Source organism: Canis lupus, chromosome 16 (genome assembly GCF_048164855.1).
Source record: "Canis lupus baileyi chromosome 16, mCanLup2.hap1, whole genome shotgun sequence".
Classification (NCBI taxonomy): Eukaryota; Metazoa; Chordata; class Mammalia; order Carnivora; family Canidae; genus Canis; species Canis lupus.
In genome coordinates, this window is record NC_132853.1 from 12,028,817 (window position 1) to 12,048,250 (window position 19,434).

Consider the following 19,434-nt stretch of genomic DNA (forward strand, 5'->3'; position numbering starts at 1 on the left):
ACGAGTACACCCTTCTTACAGGGAGATTAAAGCCAAAGGCTCACAGAAAAGGGGTCAGAGGTCAGAAGGCCCCACACCACCTACCTGCATTTGGTCCAAACAAGTGAGGAGGAATCGGGAGCGGGGCAAGAGGAGCAAAAAACTCTGCAGGAGCAGGAGCTGCCTCGCTCCGCTGAGGGCCCCCTGGGTTTAAAACGTCCACGTAGCGTGCTCTGGCTCCAGCTGCTTCAGGAGAAGCGGCAGGTTCAGGTTGGTGCACCCCACACCCCCACGGGTGTGCACCACGACCATGGTCCCCAGAGACCAGACACAAGGGCCTCCCCCAGGGCCCCACCTTCCCTCAGTGGAAGAGCGAGCGGGGATGCAGCTATCCACACAGCACTGCCCACCCCACGCCCCAAAGCTACCGGTGCTGCGCTGCCCACCATCTGCGCCGCCCACCATCGGCATGGAGTCTGCTGAGCTGGGGCCTCGCACTCCGGAAGAGGAGAGCTCTCCCTGGGACCGGCCCAAGGGAAACCAGGATCCCTCTGCAGACAGATGGCCTGCCATCTAACGCCGACTTACAAACCCTAAGCCCTGGCATCACCGGAGGACCAGCAGGTTCTCAAACAAACTCTAACCTCTGGCTTGACTGTGTTACCTGCTTTCCTAGAAAACATGTTCACAGAGGCCCTCGGGGGCCCTCCAGGACCAGGGGGCCCAGCAAGCGGAACCTTGGGGAGCGAGGCTGGTGGTGGGGGCGGAGCCTTCTTCTGTGGAGGGAGAGCATCTCAGGGAGTCATGTGAGGACCCGAAGCCCGGAACAGCTGGGGCAGTCCCCCCAGCCAAGCAAACCCTGGGAATTCCGACTCACCTCCTCCTCCGGCTCATTTACATCCACCCACCGGTTCTTCTTTTCATCCCAGACGATCTGCCACGGTTGTGAGAAGTAGAGACAGACGTCAGGTGACACAGCTCAGGGGACACAGAGCCTGCTCCCTCCACACAGCCCACCCTCCCGGAGATGCCACCCAGGCCTGCTTGGCTGTGGAGACACTACACACCAGCACTGGCAACTTTCCTCAGGCTGCACTCCATCATACTCACCGATTTGTTCTTGTCGTCTGGCAAATAAGCTTCTGTCCTTTTTTTCCCCGGGAGCCAACGGAAGAACCAGGATTCACTACTCTAAATGTAAAAACCATAAGAACCACCTTGAGGACACGGTGCTCAGTGACAGAAGCCCATCACTGAAGGACGGATTCTACTCTCAGGACGCCCCAGAGTTGGGCCCATGGACACAGAGCAAGAGGGGACGATGTGCAACAGGAACTGAGGTTCAGTCTGGAAAGGGGAGTCCTGGACACAGGCACAGACGGCGGCTGCACAGCAGCTGGGGTCTAACACCATAGAACCATGACCTTAAAAATGCTAAGTTTTATGTTACGTGTATTTTGCCACAATTAAAACATCTGAACACTGAGCCTTTTAGAGCTTATCCTGTCTAAATGCCAACGAGTGGCAGATTCTGGCATTGTTCTGGACTAAGCAGTGGCGAGCAGGCTGGGAATGTCCTGTGGGACCTCCTCAACACAGTCTGTCGCCCTGCGTCCTATGCTGGGTGGATTTAGGTGTCAGGGACGCTTACCTTATTCTTCATACGCTATACTTCAGTTTATCTAAAATATGGAGAAACAAGGAAGCAGCAGGTGTGTGTGTTCTCAAACCCGCCACTCTGAGCTCCACGGTGGAGGCGACACAGTCTGCATGCTCACAACGGGTCAGAGCGTCATATTTTAGCCCAGGCCCATGCACACTCTGAATTAAACTTGTGTTTCCTTAACGATGCTGGCCATTAAGGGACACCTGGGCAGCCTAGTGGGTTGAGCATCTGACTCTTGGTTTCGGCTTAAGCCAAGATCTGAGCTGTGGGATTGAGCCCCAAGTCGGGCCCTTTAGAGAGTCTGCTTGGGTCTCCCTCTGCTCCTCCCCCGAGTGCCTGCTCTCACTGTTTCTAAAATGGATACATCTTGAAAAAACAACAACAAAAAAACCACCAGAAACCACTAACCATTAAAAAAAATTCGATATGCTGAACTGCATGAAAATTAAGAATGTGTCCTACGTAAGCTAACATTGAGAGTAAAAAGGTGGTCTGCAGACTGAGGGAAGATCCTGGTGACGCACACATCTCACAGAGGACTCGTGGCCAGGACATGAAAGCGGGTGAGACACAAGCCAACACTACAAAGGAAAACACACAGGTGGTAACGGCACATGACAAAGGTGCTGGGCAAGGAAGCAAAGCGAGAGCATTAGGAAGCACCATGAGCCCCCGCTGAGAGGCTGCTGTGGAAAGGCCCGACAACCCAGTGCGCATGGGGAACAAGGATCGCCCTGCTGGTGACAAGGAATGACTGGGCCCCTCCGGCTCTGCTGGGGGGAAGGTCACCCAGTACAACCGTCCAGGAAAATGGCCTGGAGGCACCTCCCTGAGAGAAACGAGCGCTTTCGCCAACAGAAGACAGAGAACGCTCACATGGGTTTCACGTAATGACCCCAAACTGAAAAACCGCAAATGTCCATTACTGGAAAAAAGGACGAACAAAATTATAGCACCTACATAAAACAGATACTATTATACAATGACTTAAAAATTAAGCACTGTTATAGGAAGTTCTGGTATAAGAGAAACTAATGGTGACAAAAGTCAGAGAAGGCCATCTGTTAGGGGTGGGCCTTGACAGGCCCTGGATACAGAGCCTTCTGGGAGGCTGGCCCTGCTCCAGCTATGCTCTGGGTGGTGGTTATACGGGGACAGACACACAAACACACATTAAGCTGTGCACACCTCCCTGTCCGCATAGCACGCTTCCAATGCCTTTGTCCCACTGCCAGTGTAGGAGGAAAGTTGTCTGTGGGAGCTGAGCCCCCTCCCCAGGCGCCCCCACCCTGCTGGAGGTGGGCTCTGTGTCACCTTCTTAGGCTCCTTGGCCTCTTTCCTGGCTGCTTGTGTAGGTCTCTTCACTTCGGGAGCGGACGTCAGTGGTGGCTGCAGAGCACCTGAGCTGGCACACTCCCACCCTGGAGGGACCTCAGAGTCCTGGGACATCCTGGAGGGGCCCTGTCCCAAGGCAAGAGGGGACAGGTTCACCTGGGGCACCTCCCCAGGACCCTTTAAAGCATTACCAAGGGGCCATATCACTAGCGACAAGAGCAGAGTGAGGAGGGCAGGAGGCAGCTGCCCCTGCCTCCGGACCTGCTCTTACAAGCAACCTGGTCAAGGCACGTGGCAGGACTCATAACGTGCCAAGGCACGTGGCAGGGGGACCATGGAGTCCAGGAGGCACCCATGGGCTGGAAGAAGGGGTGTGCATGTGAGCACCAACGGGCTGCTGGGCAGAGAGGGGCAGGGAACATTTTAAAACACAAGATTCTTTTTTTTTTTCTTTAAAATACACATGGCTGAGTGAAGACTGTCTCTTTTATAAACTCTTTTTACGTGAAAATAAAGCATTTTCATGGCAGAACACATAAGGAAAGTTTAAAGTACAGTAAGTGCCTGTGACAGCGTGGCCACAAAGGCCTGGGTTTGTGGGAAGAAGGCTGCGGGACCCACGGCGCAGAAAACCAGGTGTTCCTCTCCGCTGGGGCCAGAGCAGCAGACCCGGTATGTCTACCCAACACGTCTAAGAAACTCGGTGATTTCAGGACAACCAGTGCGTTTCCGGGATTCTACTGCAGAGAAAGGGGTGCAGAACCTGGGAGGCCTCTACGTTTTAGAGAAGGGACTGTCTGTACACCAAGTGATCATCCTCCTCAGCAGTTTCCACCGACCGTTCACACTGTGAGGGTTCGAGCTACCTTACAAGTGCTCTCCTGCTGAGGAGCAACTTCAAAGATAATCTTGTTTACACCGTTCTCCCCCTACTCACAACTGGAGAACAAGTTTGGGCTCCTGATCAACGCAACTTATGGAAAACAAAGAGCTTAGGGGAAAAAAGTGGGAGGGTACCAGATTAGCAAATTTTCCACCAAAACCCTCTTCTCTCAGCTCCAGAAGTGAGTTTCTACCAAGCGCCTCTGGTGGCAACACCCCTGTCAAGAGAAGAGAGAACTGCCGTGGTCTCTATGCTGACACAGCACAGAGACCACAGCACATGGCAGACGGACGCGCTCACAATACAGCAGTGCTCGGAGCCCAAAACCAGAGATGTTCCCAAAATAGCTTCCTTTTGAAAGCCAGGCCAGTGTTTTGCTTTGTTTGTGGGTGCACAGGCAGGCAGGCGCCCACCGGCACAAGAACCATATCAATTGTGGAGGAGGCTTTGGCCTGGGCACAGCTCAAGGCCAGCTTGCCACAGCTGGATGCCCACTTACCCTCCTTACTCTAACACGCAGCCACATCACAAAACAAATGAGCACTGACCTCCATGAGCCACCCAGCCTACCGCTTCCAGGATCCTCAGCATGCCCTGGCTAGGGAACTTGTCTCAAGTCCAAATGACTTATGGCTTTTCCACCAATCCTCTCCTTGAATGCCAAACCCACTACAGTTCTGCTCTCGGGGTGGCATCAAGCAGGCCTACCTGGGTCCTGGGTCCTGGCCTCCTGCTCACTTCCCTGCAGAGGTGGCACGCCAGGTGGCAGGCCAGGCCCCAGGTACGGAGCCACAGGGTCAGGCCCAGAGGGCTCTGGAAAGCCAAGGGCAGCCCCTTGGGGTCCACAGCTAGGCCCCAGCTCAACAGGGCCCTCAGGTGGCAGCACCGGGAACAGTGGCACCCTGGCAGGGACGACTGGCTGGCTGGCAGGGAGCGTTGACGGAGCTGCAGCAAGAGAGCAGAGAACAGAAGCCTGCCGTCACTGGTGCTAACTCCAATCACTTGAAGAAGCTAACTGGTGGTGGCCAAAAGTTTATCACATCCTTTTGTGCGGCCACGTTTCTTTTGTTATGGGCCCAGGGAGCAAATCGTCAAGACAGAAAGTGCTGACGATGCCAGGGCATCAGTGATTTGGGGAAAAGCAAAACACAAACTTTTAAGGTCAAGAGGAGGATGTCATTAAATGTTACATGGGGCCCAGGCTTTAAGACTCAGCGAGACCCCAATGCAGCCTGGGGAACAGCTGCCTGCAACAGAACTCAGTGTTCGTGGATCCCTCCCCACCACCTTCCTTCTCCTCCGCCAGGGCTCAGTAGGTCACCCACCCAGTGAGACAGATGTCTAAGGCCGTAGGACCTGACAGGCTCACGAAGGGCGCCAACCCCAGGGAGAGAGGAGGCTGACGTGCTGGGAAGACCCATCCCATCCACTCTCCTGGAAGCAAAACGATAACGTTCCACATTGGGAAGCCCCTGCTGCGTGGGGGAGGTGGGCAGGTGTGCTGCTTCCCCGGTGTTAGAGGGCTCACCTGAAGGCAGCAGCCGCACACCCTGGCCAAAGTGCTCAGCGCTGGGCACGGGCGGCGCCAGTAGCGGATTGCTGGTGCCCGGGCCCCCTGGCTGGGCGAGCGCTGGGCCATCGTAGTGCCCTGCCTCGGAGCTCGGTGTGCTGGGGCAGCGCTGGGGGAAGGTCCCATCCTGACTCCACACTGTGGCACCCTCCTAAGGGAGAGACATGGCGGGCATTTCCAACAGCCCGACACCATGGCACCCGACCCCACTGACCCGCTGCCCACTGTGCCTTCCCTCTCCTGGGGGTTTAAGTATCCTGATGACTGTGCACATTCCTAAAATCATACTGTTCGCAGCTAATGCATTGGTGTGAAAACAGTAGGGGCCCGAGTCACACTTGTCAGGATGTCTCTGACCTCCTGGTCCCCCGAGACTGAACATGTGCTTCACACCTTGACCTGCTTGTCCACGCGGTGCAGCTGGGCCAGCCAGGCAGGCTCAACAAAGGACTCCTCCTCCGGCTTCTCTCTCAGCTGTGGGTCAAAGAGCCGCAGCTGGGATGCAATCTGGACACACACAGGGAGGAAAGGGCCCCGTCACTTACCAGGAGTGACAACGAAGGCTGTTTCCAAAACCTACCATTACCTGGAACAAAAGCATCTGTGGGGCTCAGCAAGATTGTCCTCACCACCTAGGAAGGGCTTCTGAAGCATGCGGGGACCTGCCCTGAAACCTCCACACACTGCTGAGTCATTAGACAGGGAGCCCGGCAGCCTGTGTGCCACCAGCACCCGGACCCTCCAGAGAGGAGTTTGCTGCCACTGCCGTCGACTACACAGACTTAAGCTTTACCGACCAACTGATCAAAATGCTGAACAGACCCAGACCTGCACACACTCTGATGGGCTATGGGGGGGTGGGGGGAGAGGGGACAGCGAGGGATATGGGTACAATGAAACCAGGTGGCCTTGAGTAAACAGCTGCTGATGCCTTAAGGACTCGCTAATTATTCTATTTTCATAGACATCTAAAGCTTCCTATTCTCCAGTGTCATGAGTGTATCTCCCAGGATGAAGCTCCTGGAGGGAGGGAAACATAGGTGTCCCCATGCACACGGGGCACCACCCACCCCATCCTGTTTGCACTTCACCCACACCTTGCACAGTGTCCATTTTATAGAGCAAGAAACTGAGGCTGGCCCTGGAGCAGCCAGGACCCCAACCCAGGCTGCTGGACTCTAGAAGCTCACACTCTTAACTGTTAGATTAAACTGCCCCACGGAAGGGATCCCTGGGTGGCTCAACGGTTTAGTGCCTGCCTTCAGCCCAGGGCGTGATCCTGGAGTCCCGGGATCGAGTCTCGTGTCGGGTTCCCTGCATGGAGCCTGCTTCTCCCTCTGCCTGTGTCTCTGCCACCCCCCCCATGAATAAATAGATAAAAATCTTTAAAAAACAAAAAACTGCCCCATGGCGAGCTTCCCAGAGACGGGGTCCTTCTTCCTTCGAAGCTTACAGCCCAGCGTCTATACCAGGTGAGGCCTCTGAAGACTTCCTACAGGAACACACAGAACACCCCATACCTGCCCAAGAACACCTGAACCTCTCAAGCTGCTCGAGAAAGAAGTCCTGAGCATCTGCATGGTCACAGTTCAGTCCCCAACACCAGTCCTCCTGACGTGCACGTGGGAAGATGCCACTGGAAGGATGCTGGAGAAGACGTTACCTGAGCCAGCTGGCTGATGAGCACGGGCGAGTACTTGTGGGGCTGCAGCAGGATGCTCTTGGCAATCACCTCGCAGTAATGGAAGGCCTGTGTGGCCAGCCCCATCTCAGCCAGGCGGCACAAGTAGATGAACTTGAACACCTGGGATCAGGGAGTGCAGTACAGTCATCCCACTGCGCCTCCCCAGCCCCCTAAGCTGGAGCTACTCCAATGCCTCGTGCCCCCTGTGCTCCCCACGGCTGCCCAACAGCACTGAACCCCAGTCCTGGAAGGATTTTAGATGTAAGTCAACAACTAAACTTCTTAGAAACTCACTTCTTTTCTTCAGCACACTTACCAGGCTAGTCACACAGGATTCCTCACCCTGCGCACCCAGGCCAGCCAGAGTGGCAGGATGGCTGTCCCCAATGACACCCCACTACACAGCATCTACACCCACACGACCCCAGGTCAAAAATACTCTCCTTGTGACAGTAAAAACGGCAGACAGGAAAGTACCGAAAACCAAATACTCTAGGAACTTTTTAAATGCAAAGAAAAATCCTCAATTCCACAGGGTTTGCTTCTCAAGCATTACAGATCAAATGTCTCGACATTTCCAAATACACTTTATCACCTTCTGTGTAAGAGCTCAAAAGCCCTCAACGACCAAAGACTTGTTAGCACTGACCACCCCCTCGTTAAAACCAGAGTAGCTCCAGCTTACCTGGAAATTGGGGAAGGAGCAGGTCTGTGCCCCAAGAGACTGGGCATATTCATAGGCTTCTGTCCTCTGAATAGCTTCATTGGTTGCAAACTTTGAAAACGGCAAACTGTTAAGCAAATAAATAATTTTAATCTATGAGCCAGTTACCCAGAAGCACATCCTGCCACGTGATTGACACGGTGTGATCAAGATGGGAAACCATGGCTGCCGGGTCTGCGAGAGCCGTTTCTGGGTTAGCTGATGGAGGAATGCTTCCTTTCTAAAGGAAAACAGATACTAGGACGTTCCTCACCTGTGGTTCGATCCAATTAAGACGAGTTTTGTGGTTTTCTTTGTATAAACTCCCAATCCGACCTGGGCCATGAGGTAGCAAAAGTGTGCAGCATCTAAGAGACCTTTTGAAGCTGAGGAGACATAAAGCAGGCCAAGACTCAGTGGCTGTGAGTTCTCCCAGAAATCTCCACACGTGGACAGGAACACCAGAGGAGCTAGCCGAATGGGAAAGCCACGTGTGGCCCTGCACACCCCGCCAGCAGCTGGGGTGTGCACCCCCACCTCTGTGCCTACATGCACACTCAACCTACCCAGAGTGTCACCCATGGTGGCCATCGCCCTGGACTCCACATCCACATTGCTGCTCAGGTTGGACAAAACCATAGCAAGATGTGGCCTCCAATCTCCCCACTTCTCATCTCCGCAACACTGAGGTCAGAAAAAAGCATAACAAAGTCAACCCTTATCCTTGGAAGAGCGTGTCACTATCCTCTTGTAATGGGGGAACTTGAGCCTAACAGGAGAAAGCACTGGGTTTGCAGCCTACAAAGTGCCTCTCATAGGAGCGCACTTCACAGGGAGCCCTGCACACTGACCGTGGATGCGGCAGGCATCCGCCCTGACATCAGCTGGTACACTGTCTGCAGAGGGTCGTTGATGGGAAGACTGTTGGCAAACCTAGGTGGATACAGAGAGAGAGCTAAGTCAGCCCTGTTTAAAATACCAAGAAAAACCAGTCTGGCTTCATCCTGGCCCTCTGGGAACCATCTTGTGCCTCACCCAAGCAAAGCACACAAATCCCAGTATTTCAACAAAAGAACTAAGAAAGACTAAAGAGGGGATCCCTGGGTGGCTCAGTGGTGTAGAGCCTGCCTTCACACCCAGGGCGTGATCCTGGGGTCCCGGGATCAAGTCCCACATCGGGCTCCCTGCATGGAGCCTGCTTCTACCTCTGCCTGTGTCTCTGCCTCTCTCTCTGTCTCTCGTGAATAAATAAATAAAATCTTTAAAAAATAATTTAAAAAGACTGAAAAATACAGAAAACTGCAGTTAACAAAATTTTTTATTTTTATTTATTATTTTTTTAAAGATTATTTTTTTAAAGATTATTTATTTATTCATTCATCAGAGACAGAAAGAGAGTGAGAGAGGCAGAGACCCAGGCAGAGGGAGAAGCAGGCTCCCTGCAGGGAGCCTGATGTGGGACTTGATCCCGTATCTCCAGGATCACACTCTGGGCTAAAGGCAGTGCTAAACCACTGAGCCACTTAGGCTGCCCTAATAAAATTTTTTAAACCACCCTTCTCCGTACAGCCGGAGGGAAGAGGGCCCAGCAGGCCTGCACCAGTGAAACAGCAGCACAGTACAGAGGACACTCCCCAGATTGTGACAAGGGCTGCAGATTACTGTGCTTCCAAGAGCTGACCAGGCAGCGCCACTGGACCAGCCTGATGTGTCCAGAAACAACCTATACCTTAATGTCCTCTACCTGGTCATGACGCGGGCGTGTGTCCGGCTATCCATCTTACTTGCAAGTAACAGAGCATGACCCCATAAGGCATTCTTCATTGCAGACTCTAAAGCATCCTGCAAAATATTTTAGTGGTTACCTGAGTTATCAGAACAATTTCTGGGACATAAACGAGCAGAAACAACAGCACATGCTGTTACGTGCTGTCGGGAAGGCGGGGGAGAGGGGCCACGGGGCCCATGAAGAACGCGTGAGTCAAAGGCCCACCAACAAAACACAAAGACATCCGCCTCTCACAACCTGCCCTCATTGTGAAGTCTCTGCAATAGGTCTGGTCTGTGCATGCACACACTAGTTTGTGATCTGTTAGCAGCCAGCAGACGGAACATTCACACTAACAAGAAACAAGGACGACGGAGCAGCAGTACTGCCGCCTCCCAACTGTCCTTTCTGTTGTGACAGATGCCACAGGCATGCATCCCCCGTTCCAGGACACACGAGGCCTCCACAAACCACATCTCACACAGACAGATTTTACTAACGTGGCTTCCCTACACCCAGAATCCTCTGGGGTAGCCCTGCGAGGACTGCTTCTTCAAGGACAGGGATGTGTTGCAGTAGAGGAAAATGTTAAGCAAACCTGGCAGATTCTCCGATTTCGATCCGTCGTAAAACGTCGTGAAGATTATTTATCAGATACGAGCTTTTGGAGTTTATCATGACATCCAAGTACCAAGAACTCTAGCCGCCAGAGCGGGGCGGGGGGGAGGGAGGGGGCCCTTCCCACTGGGCCCTTGAGCGGCTCCCACCCGACCCCTGCCTTGCTGAGAGATGGTGAGCACACGCCTAACTGTGTGAGAACAGTCTGACTCCTGTCCCGAGCCCAGGTCTGTCCCTGAGACACACACACAGCAGGGGTGCGGCTCAAGTCCCTGAACACTGCACCTGCAAGTCTCTGACCCTGGCGCCCCTGGAAAGACAGCCTCTGCGGTCAAGGGTGGACACCTTGGACCCAGACACGCTTCATAGAATGAGCCCACCAGCGCCGGGTCGCAGTCAAGGTGCTGATGCTCCCGAGAACAGGACCGTGCACACCAGGGCCCGCCCATGGACCCTGCGGGTTTGAGGCCTGCTCACCTTCTTGCGGCCATATAGCAGCAGCTCCCGGAACCTCTCGGTCTCCTTCTCAAGAGCACTGCTGCTGGCTGCCTGGCTGTCAGTGAGAAACGAGAGCTGGGCCTCCCCGGACTCCTCCTCCTCCACTTGCTCCACAGCCTCGTTAGTAAAATCAATCAGGTTGGCCTCGTTGGGTGACTTCCCAGGAAGCCACACGGTTTTGTGGTCTTGTAACAAAAGCTCCGCAAGGTCTGTTCCCACCACAGTCTGTAGGGGCCGCAAACAAAAGTGCTTCACTACACACAGAATTCAGGTCAGGTGAGGCCCCCAACGGGACTCCTCTGATGAGCATGTTAAACTGCCACGGACACAAGCCACCACTTGTGATGTGGCCAGGAGCAGGATGGACAGATCAGACGACCTGAGAGGCTGACAAAGTGGACCCAAACCTCCCTTCACCCCAAACCACATGCTCTCAAATTCCACTTCCCCCCAATCACAGGTGGGATACTCTTCCTGAGTAAGCCCCTGGACAGTGACCCTCCTTGCCGCACAGTCTGCCGCAGAAACTGCCTAAGACAGGCCAACAAGAAACTTACCCCATTCTGTCTGCACAAGAGAACGATAAAATTCCAAAGAAGACTTGCAGACTCCTTGTCAATTAAATTTTCATTCTGCAAACATTTTGTAGCTTTATTCTGTGCAAAATTAATAACATCCACTTTATGGGTATCATCTCTGAAAAAAGAACAGACACTCAATGAACAGCAACGACTGCATCTGTGAGGCCAAGCACAGCAGCCACCCCCGCACCGACGTCGTGGGATGCTTCAACGGGGAACATACTTGCCAAGTGGTCCTGGGAACGAGCGCAGCTCCTCCTGCTCCGGCGTGTGCTGCAGCAAGGTCTGAGGTGGAACGGGTGGGGGCAGAGAGAGAGAGAGCAGCTCACGGAGGTCAGGTGCGTCTCAACACCAGCCCGTGTCTGCCGGCTACACCTCCCTCACTGGGTGCAGGCACAACTGCTTTACAACCGTCATTTTCAAACTCAGCAATAAGAACCATCTCTCCTCTCCAACTCTGAGGCAGGGCCCTAATACATGCGCAGAAGAGGGCTGCCAGGGCCGCAGGACAGGGTGCCCCACACCAGCCTCCAGCGCCCCAGCAGCAGACAGCCACCCCACTTGCCACCAGATCATGAAGCTCTTCTAGCTGTGACCAAGAGCCACCACCAAGATGGACACGAGCAGGGTCCTCCCCACTCAACCAGAAATGCAAATAAAGACACAATAAAGATACAATAAAATGAAGTCAAACGTGACACCGGACGCAGGTACCCAATGCTGAGAGGAGAGGGAGATGACCCAGCACAACAAAACCCATAAACCCAAGATTCACGGGAAAAAACATTTCCCAAGGTCACCACTTCAGGGGCAGTCCTGCGATGCAGAATCTCTACTCGTGCAATTACCTCCATGCTGTGAATCTCAACCAGCGCAGGCTGTCCTTCGGAAGGCAGATTTGGGATCACTTTAATGAGCTGGCCCCCAGGACCGAACCTGGCACAGACATGAGGCACGGAGAACTTCTCCGGGGAAGTTGGTCTTGATGGAGCTACATTTAAACAAAGTGAGAAAGAAACCGTCAGTTTGTCACTTTTTAATGCTTCTGAACTGGATCAATGGTACAGATTCTCCAGGTGTGGACACAGCTGGAATCATAGGTTGGACCATTCATGACAATCTAGATTTCAACTGCAAACTTAAATATCCCATTAAAAAGGAGAACTTAGGCATGTGTCAGAAGAATGTTTCAGTTGTAAAAAACGAGAACCGTTCTCTCCTAAAAAATAATACTTTAATACAGCCCTGTGCACCAAGCATGTGCTCCTCAGAAGCAGCGTCTGGCCACCTGGCCGGAACCTCCACACCCCAGCTCTCCTTCACAGGCCGGCTCCTGGCAGTTAGTAGCACGGGGCACTGAGAACGATGATGATGGCAGGATGCCTGAAGTCAAAGGAGATCTTCCCTAGAACACTGCCCTGCAGGAACTGACATATGCTTCTGCACTTCCCCAAGGAAAAGCATTTGATAGAACATCTTAGAGATAAGCTGAAAATGTGGCACAAGAGACAAGTCCACACACAGGAGTTTCTCACCAACTGCTGACCCAAGTGGCACCCGAGAACTCGGCAGGTAACCTTGTCATCAGAGCCACGCTAACGTGGGCACCATGGACAGGCCAAGCAGTGCTTGGGTCTTGAGCCTGAGGGAGGTGGACAGCCCCTGTGACAAGCTCTGGGACCCCCAGCAGTCCTGACTGTGCACAGAAGACCAGGCTGGCGCCGATTCCCACCCAAGCTGAAATCCACATCAACACCCCAAGCTTATGAGGCTGCCTCAGCAGTGACCCAACATCCCCGTGTACCTATAGGAGCACAGGGTCCCCACCACACATATACCTTGCTCCGTGGCAGGCCAGCCACCTTCAGCAGGGTAGCCGTACTCTGGGAAGCCCTGGGCACTGCCAAAATTGCTGCCATAGGCGCCGTAGGCATAATCGCCAGGCAAGGAGCCGGGGGGAGGCGGGGCCTCGTAGGAAGCAGCAGTCACACCATGATTTCTGTAAACCTGACTCTGAGAAAACATGCAACAAACCAGAAAAATCAACTCCTGGGAGTGCAGGGCACTCAGGAGTGCTGTCACGACAGGGGAGGGCAAGAGGGCCCCCACCTGACGGGAGTGGGAGCTGAAGCTGCTGCGCAGGCTCTGGGCCGAGCGCTCGCTGTGCACGCTGCGCCTGTCCACGTCTTCCCCATAAGGGTCCCTGTGGGGCTCAGGGTCATCGTCAAAACTGCCAGTGAAGCGAGGGTCATATCTCCAGGGGTCATCATACCTCTCGGTCCTGGAGGAGGCAGCGACAGAGGTGAGGAAAGGGAAGGCTGGGTCGGTGACTCCAGGACAACAGCCCTTTGCTGCACAACAGTAAGGCCCACCATGTCGTCACCCCCTCACCAGCCTCATGACCTTAGAAGCCCAGTTAGAGCCCACCCTCAGGAGAGTGGCCACATCCCAAGCCCAAGTTCAGATCTCTGCCTTCAGATTTAGAGAAACACCCTTCACAGGCACGCTGCGTGCGGCCATGCCTCTCCCAGGCCCAAGAAGAGGAGGAGTTGACTCCCAGGGCCTGTCCAACAGCCCACTCGGGAACTGCCAGGAGGGCCTGGCTCACCCTTCTCTCTCAGACAGTGACCCCAGCGTCAGTTGCTCACCAGGATCCCAAACACAACTGTAGCCCTCAGGTGAACGACAGACACGAGGGCAGAGACGCAGGAGCAACCCTCCGTATCGAAGTGTGCTGTACCAACCTGTCGCCATAAGCATAACTTTCTTTCCTGTACGGATCGTATTCAGCAGCATCATACCAATACCTCCGGTCACAGGTGCGGGGATCCCGGAATCTGGAACCATAGTGGTACCGCTCCCAGCGACCTGGGTCTGTAAGCAGGGGGTTTATGGTTTATTACAACAGGCAAAGGGAGACACTCCTCTGGCCTTCGCTAGAGAAACCACACCACCCCAGGACTGAGGAACGTCTGTCTCCAGGCTCTTAGAGGAACCAAATTTTCCTCCCAAAAATCAGCATAACCTTGGAAAGTATTAACTGTGAGACAGAGGACCCCAGGAATTGTCCTGCCTGTACGTGTAACACCTAATAGCCATTGGCTGTTCTCTCGACACTCAATTAAAAATAAAAAAAACCTGCTAGAAGACATCTTTGTTTAATTTTGTTCGTAGTCACTACCTTTTAACACTTAATCCCATGACTACAAATTTTCCCTGTAGGTCTCCTCTCAGCCCAGAGAGTTATAAGAAATACTCCAAAACTAAACAATTAAGAAAAAAGACATTAACATCATAAATCAGATGCACCACTTTTGGCAGGTATGAGCAGAATTTATACCTAAAGTGATACAAATGTATAAGGGAGAGGCCTGAGGGAAGTGGCAGATGGGGTGGCTGTGCTGAGACAACCAGAGGCTGTGGGCCCAGGACCCGCCCCTGCATTAGGTGGCAGGGACCAGCAGGGCCGCTCAGGGGATGTGCTGACATGTACATGCTGCCCAATAGGACAGCGTCAAGACCAACAGGCTGCAACAGGTGCAGTGAGGCCATCTGATGTCTGCACCACACAACTTGGGGGCTCCCGACCACAGGAAGCCATAGGAGGCCACTGGAACACCTGATGTGGCCAGCGTGATCTAGAAGCTGGTTTCCCATTATACTTATTTTAATCAACTTTAGTAGTCACATAGGGACAAGGCCGCTCTGGGACTACTCACAATTACGCTGTTCTAGAAAATCAAAAGAAACTACTAACGTGATAAAGAGACATTAACATTAGAATTAAAACATACTTTCCTAATGAAAAATAGCAATACAATTATTTCCAGGCACAGCTCATTTTCAACTACTTTGGCTCTCAGGTGAAAAACATAGAGACTAAAAAACAGTAAGGCCTCCTGAGAAACCACCACAGAGTGCAGCTGAGCACCTGGCTGTGCCAGTGGTTGGCCATCTAAAGCCCTGAACGACGGGACGCCTGGGTGGCTCATGGTTGAGCATCTGCCTTTGTCTTAGGGTGTGATCCTGGGTCCGGGATCCCTCCAGGGAGCCTGCTTCTCCCTCTGCCTATGTCTCTGCATCTCTCTCTGTCTCCCTCATGAATAAATAAAATCTTTAAAAATAGTAATAATAGGGCAGCCCGGGTGGCTCAGCAGTTTGGCGCCACCTTCAGCCCAGGGTGTGATCCTGGAGACCCGGGATCGAGTCCCATGTCGGGCTCCCTGCATGGAGCCTGCTTCTCCCTCTGCCTGCTTCTCCCTCTGCCTGTGTCTCTGCTATTCTCTGTGTCTCCCGTGAATAAATAAAAAAATAAATAAGTAAAAAAATAATAAAGCCCTGAACATACCTCCATAATCATACTGGCCGGAGTAACAATCTGCATAGCGGTCACTTTGACTGCTCCATCCACTTTTGGAACTGTAGTAACCTTCGGGGTACCCCTGCCTGAAAGCAGACACAACACTGTTAAAAACAACTCAGCTCCTCACTTCTTAGATTAGGATGGGACATTAGTCAGTATAATGGACTGCCAGAGCATCAGGCACTCAGCAAAACACTCAGCAAAACACTCTGATTGTGAAAAAACTCAAAAGAAGATTGGAAACAGTAACAAGGATATGATGGGACCTTCTCCCACAGAGCTCAAAAAAAACCTCATCTCAGAAGTACCTATTTAAGTGCCGTGCAGTGTGAAAGAGCGGGCCGCCCTCTGCGTGCTCAGCGCCGTGTCCTGCATGGCCAGGCTCAAACAGGTTCTCAACTTTCTGATACCATGCTTAACAGGAGCAAAACGCATTGAGCTGTCAAACTCATCCTAATGCCAACTTCGATACCCTCTACATAGACCACATGGTGTGTCCTCTGGATGCATAAGGGTGGGCGCGCTGGAATAGGGCAGCAGCTGGCTCAGCCCTTGGCGTTGGCCTCTTAAACGTGACTGGTGTGAGACCTGAACCACAACTCATGGAGGCCAGCCTCACAGACCAAGCTACAAGGCGGACCCTCAGCACAGAGAAAGGAGAACTTAGGAAGGTTAAGTGTCAGACCTTCTAAGGTAATAAAACTTTTTTTCTCCAACAGTGGGGGGTAGGGGGAGAGAGGGAGAGAGAAAATGTCAAGCAGAATCCACACCCAGCATGGGGAGCTCAATCTCACAACCCTGAGATCAAGACCTGAGTTGAAATCAAGTGTTGAATGATTAACTAACTAAGGCGCCTCTGGGGCAGTAAGGTTTTTAGAAGAGCTTAGCTAGCATTTTTGTTTCTTTTTTTTCTTTTTTTTTTTTTTTTTTTTTTTGCATCTTTGTTTCTTAATAACAAGTTTTATACAATATTTGATTTTTTAAAATATGACTTTTCTCATGCCCTTTCAGAAATGTCTCACTCAGCTAAGCTTGGGGGCTCAGTTGAAAGCAGAGCCCTTTGAAAGGGCTTGTGAGGAGATGGCCTGTGAGCAGCACCCACTGCCCTGGGCTCAGCTATAGGAACAAGGCATCTTCCAAGTGTTTTGGAAGAGAACCCTGAGACCCCGCCCATCTGCAGAGTTGGGGCCCCTGAACACACCAGTGGTGGGCTCAGAACAATGATGTGACACAGTGCACAACCAAGAGCATGCCACCTCCTTGCTGCCCTCACCAACTAAGCCCATTCATCCATCAGCAAAGACACAGTCACAAAAACAAAATACATGTTCCTACCTCAGCAGTTCCTGCAGGGACGTGATCGCACCAGACGTGAGTACACACACAAGCATGCACACATGTGCATATAAGAGCACACATCCCCCAACCAAAGCAGGGCAGGAAGAAGGACAGGCTGCTCTCCAGAGCTGTTGCAAATGAACAGTGAAGACAGCAGGAGGATAGAAACACTGTAAGCCCAGGGACAGAACTACCTCCATATACCCCAGCCTAGCTTCTTGTTGAGTGACTTTTCAACAGCATGGGGCCACCTTTGGCCTCTTGGAATTGACTGCTACATTAATTTGCAGGTGGGCAAGCAGAAAGAAAACTGGAACAGCAAGATGCACCCCAGCTTTGCCCCTCCCCCACCTTGTCCCTTCTAAGTTCCAGAAAACACCTGCCTGTTGTTTTTCCTGAATCAGAATACTTATTTTAACTTCAAACCTCACGTTCTAGGTGGTACACAGGGACTAAACCCTCAGGAACTTTCTTACACAAAGGTCTTAGAAAATTGGGCCACATGTAGATCAGCGATACACAGAGAGGCCAGCTGACCAGGCAGGCAAAGGCTCACAGAGAAAGTGCCTTGTCTCCAGCAAAGCTATCAGAGACTCGAGGACCAGCAGTAGGACCCCACAATTCTGAAAGGCAATTCACATACAAAGTCTTCATTGATGATCAAACTTTCTCTGTTATGAATCTGAGAAACCACATACTCTTATAACAACAACTACACCTCTGACTTGTCATTCTTCCAACCTGATGAGCAAGTACAGGTGAAGGCCCTGGAAGGCAGGCAACGATGCACATAGGAACAGGTTGCACACCCTGCTGTTCCGCTGGAGCACCACCTACGTCTCTGAGTGGGAGGACCGTGACCTGCTTCATTTCCTACTTGACTGAAGGTACCATGCCAGGGCTCTTTCAAAATCCCCCATCCAGGGCCACCTGGGTGGCAGTCAGTTGCATCTGACTCTTGGTTTTGGCTCAGGTCATGATCTCAGGGTCCTGGGATCAGCCCCGTGTTGGGCTCCCTCTGTTCAGTGGAGAGTCTGCTTGCTCCTCTCCCTTTGCCCTTCCTCACACTCGTGTGTGAGGGTGCGCACTCTCTCCCTCAAGTAAATAAATTTTAAAAGATTTCATTTATTGATAGAGTATGAACGAAAGAGAGGAGCACGAGCCCAGGTAAGGGCAGAGGGAGAGAAAGCAGCAGACTCCCCGCTAAGCACAGACCACCCCCGTCCATAAGGCCAGATCTCAGAACCCCGGGATCATGACCTGAGCCAAAGGCAGACACTAAACCGACTGAGCCACCCAGGTGCCCCTCAATAAAGAAAATCTTTAAAAAATAAAAATAAAAGTGAAAAATAAAAAAACCTCCCTCCTCTATAATCACAAAACCAGGACAAGCTTGGTCAGCAAAAGAGAGCAGTAGCTCAGAAGTGTGCAGGGGCCTTCTGGCACAGGAGGCCATGCTAGGAAAGGGATGTGGGCAGGTGTCCTGGCCCATGACTGCCTGGCCTAAGAATCAGGCATCTCTGTGATTAGCAGTAAGGAAGAGTCTGTGTAAGGGCAAAACCACCACGGTCTAAGGGCCCTAAACACCCAGTCAGCAAAATGCCAGAGTTGTGTGTGGGCCTCAGCACTGGATGGCCAGTTGGCCCAGAGAAGACCCCACCAAGGGTCTAGGCTGACGCAGTGCGGGCTGATAACGCAGCATGGCTGTAGGGGAAGGCTCTGACCAATTTCAAAGTGCTCCTGTGCTCTGCCCGCGCTGATCAAACATAAACACGGAAGAGATAGGTTGGTGTAATTCTTTACAATACAAAATATCATCTTTTCCAGATCAGGAAGTTACTACCACAGCCAGCAACGCAAACACCAATCACCTGGCAGATGGCCGGTCTGAGCAGTGACTTGCTCGGGAGCTGGGTCGCTCAGGCTCGGGGTAGCGGTAGCTGTCAGCATAAGCAGGCGCCGCGCTATCGTAGGACCTGTACCTGGGCTCATACAGGCCGTAGATGTCCTGCTGGAAGAAGGGTGTGTGCAACATTAGAAACCAACAGACACAACTCATCCAGCAGCTGGTGCTAGCTCTGCATGGCACCGATGGCCTTCTAGGAGGAGCACAGGATGTGGGGCTTCCTTCAGGCAAAACAGGAAACCTACAATTTGAAATCCACAGCCGTAGGCAGGCAGCAGGATCGTTCTCAAAGGGACTGCCCTGCTGCTCAGAAGATGGCCAATATGTCAGCAGGTGGCCCCTATGGAGCCGTGGAGACTCTACAGGGCTCTGCCAAGCTTTTATTCCCTCATGTCTCGAATGTGGAGATGCTAGGACTCCACAAGCTTGTGTTGTTTCGGACACCATTTCACATAAGAAAAATAACCAGGGTTTCTTCTCAATGGGTCCTGGAGCTACAGGTAGCCTCATAGAGAGGACTGTATTTTATCCTCACAAGGCTT

The 19,434-nt window shown here is 52.5% G+C and overlaps 1 protein-coding gene across 9 annotated transcripts in view; it reads right to left on the reverse strand.

Annotated features, from left to right (window-relative positions):
* Window positions 1–19,434, reverse strand: part of SEC16A (SEC16 homolog A, endoplasmic reticulum export factor) — a 33,711-nt gene that overhangs the window by 4,669 nt on the left and 9,608 nt on the right. For 6 of the 9 annotated variants that reach the window (XM_072778714.1, XM_072778719.1, XM_072778713.1 and 3 more), the window contains 24 exons: window positions 18,858–18,997; window positions 15,634–15,731; window positions 14,030–14,159; window positions 13,395–13,566; window positions 13,124–13,298; window positions 12,134–12,276; window positions 11,509–11,570; window positions 11,262–11,400; window positions 10,684–10,929; window positions 9,565–9,662; window positions 8,672–8,753; window positions 8,387–8,504; window positions 8,095–8,206; window positions 7,803–7,908; window positions 7,097–7,237; window positions 5,827–5,940; window positions 5,392–5,584; window positions 4,572–4,808; window positions 3,998–4,080; window positions 2,960–3,106; window positions 1,090–1,170; window positions 857–913; window positions 644–755; window positions 85–225 (listed from right to left, as the gene is read on the reverse strand). In XM_072778714.1, the coding sequence (XP_072634815.1) occupies window positions 85–225; window positions 644–755; window positions 857–913; window positions 1,090–1,170; window positions 2,960–3,106; window positions 3,998–4,080; window positions 4,572–4,808; window positions 5,392–5,584; window positions 5,827–5,940; window positions 7,097–7,237; window positions 7,803–7,908; window positions 8,095–8,206; window positions 8,387–8,504; window positions 8,672–8,753; window positions 9,565–9,662; window positions 10,684–10,929; window positions 11,262–11,400; window positions 11,509–11,570; window positions 12,134–12,276; window positions 13,124–13,298; window positions 13,395–13,566; window positions 14,030–14,159; window positions 15,634–15,731; window positions 18,858–18,997 (3,127 nt within the window). The remainder of the gene's footprint in view (window positions 1–84; window positions 226–643; window positions 756–856; window positions 914–1,089; window positions 1,171–2,959; window positions 3,107–3,997; window positions 4,081–4,571; window positions 4,809–5,391; window positions 5,585–5,826; window positions 5,941–7,096; window positions 7,238–7,802; window positions 7,909–8,094; window positions 8,207–8,386; window positions 8,505–8,671; window positions 8,754–9,564; window positions 9,663–10,683; window positions 10,930–11,261; window positions 11,401–11,508; window positions 11,571–12,133; window positions 12,277–13,123; window positions 13,299–13,394; window positions 13,567–14,029; window positions 14,160–15,633; window positions 15,732–18,857; window positions 18,998–19,434) is intronic. The other 3 variants (XM_072778718.1, XM_072778716.1, XM_072778717.1) reach the window with 3 other exon arrangements.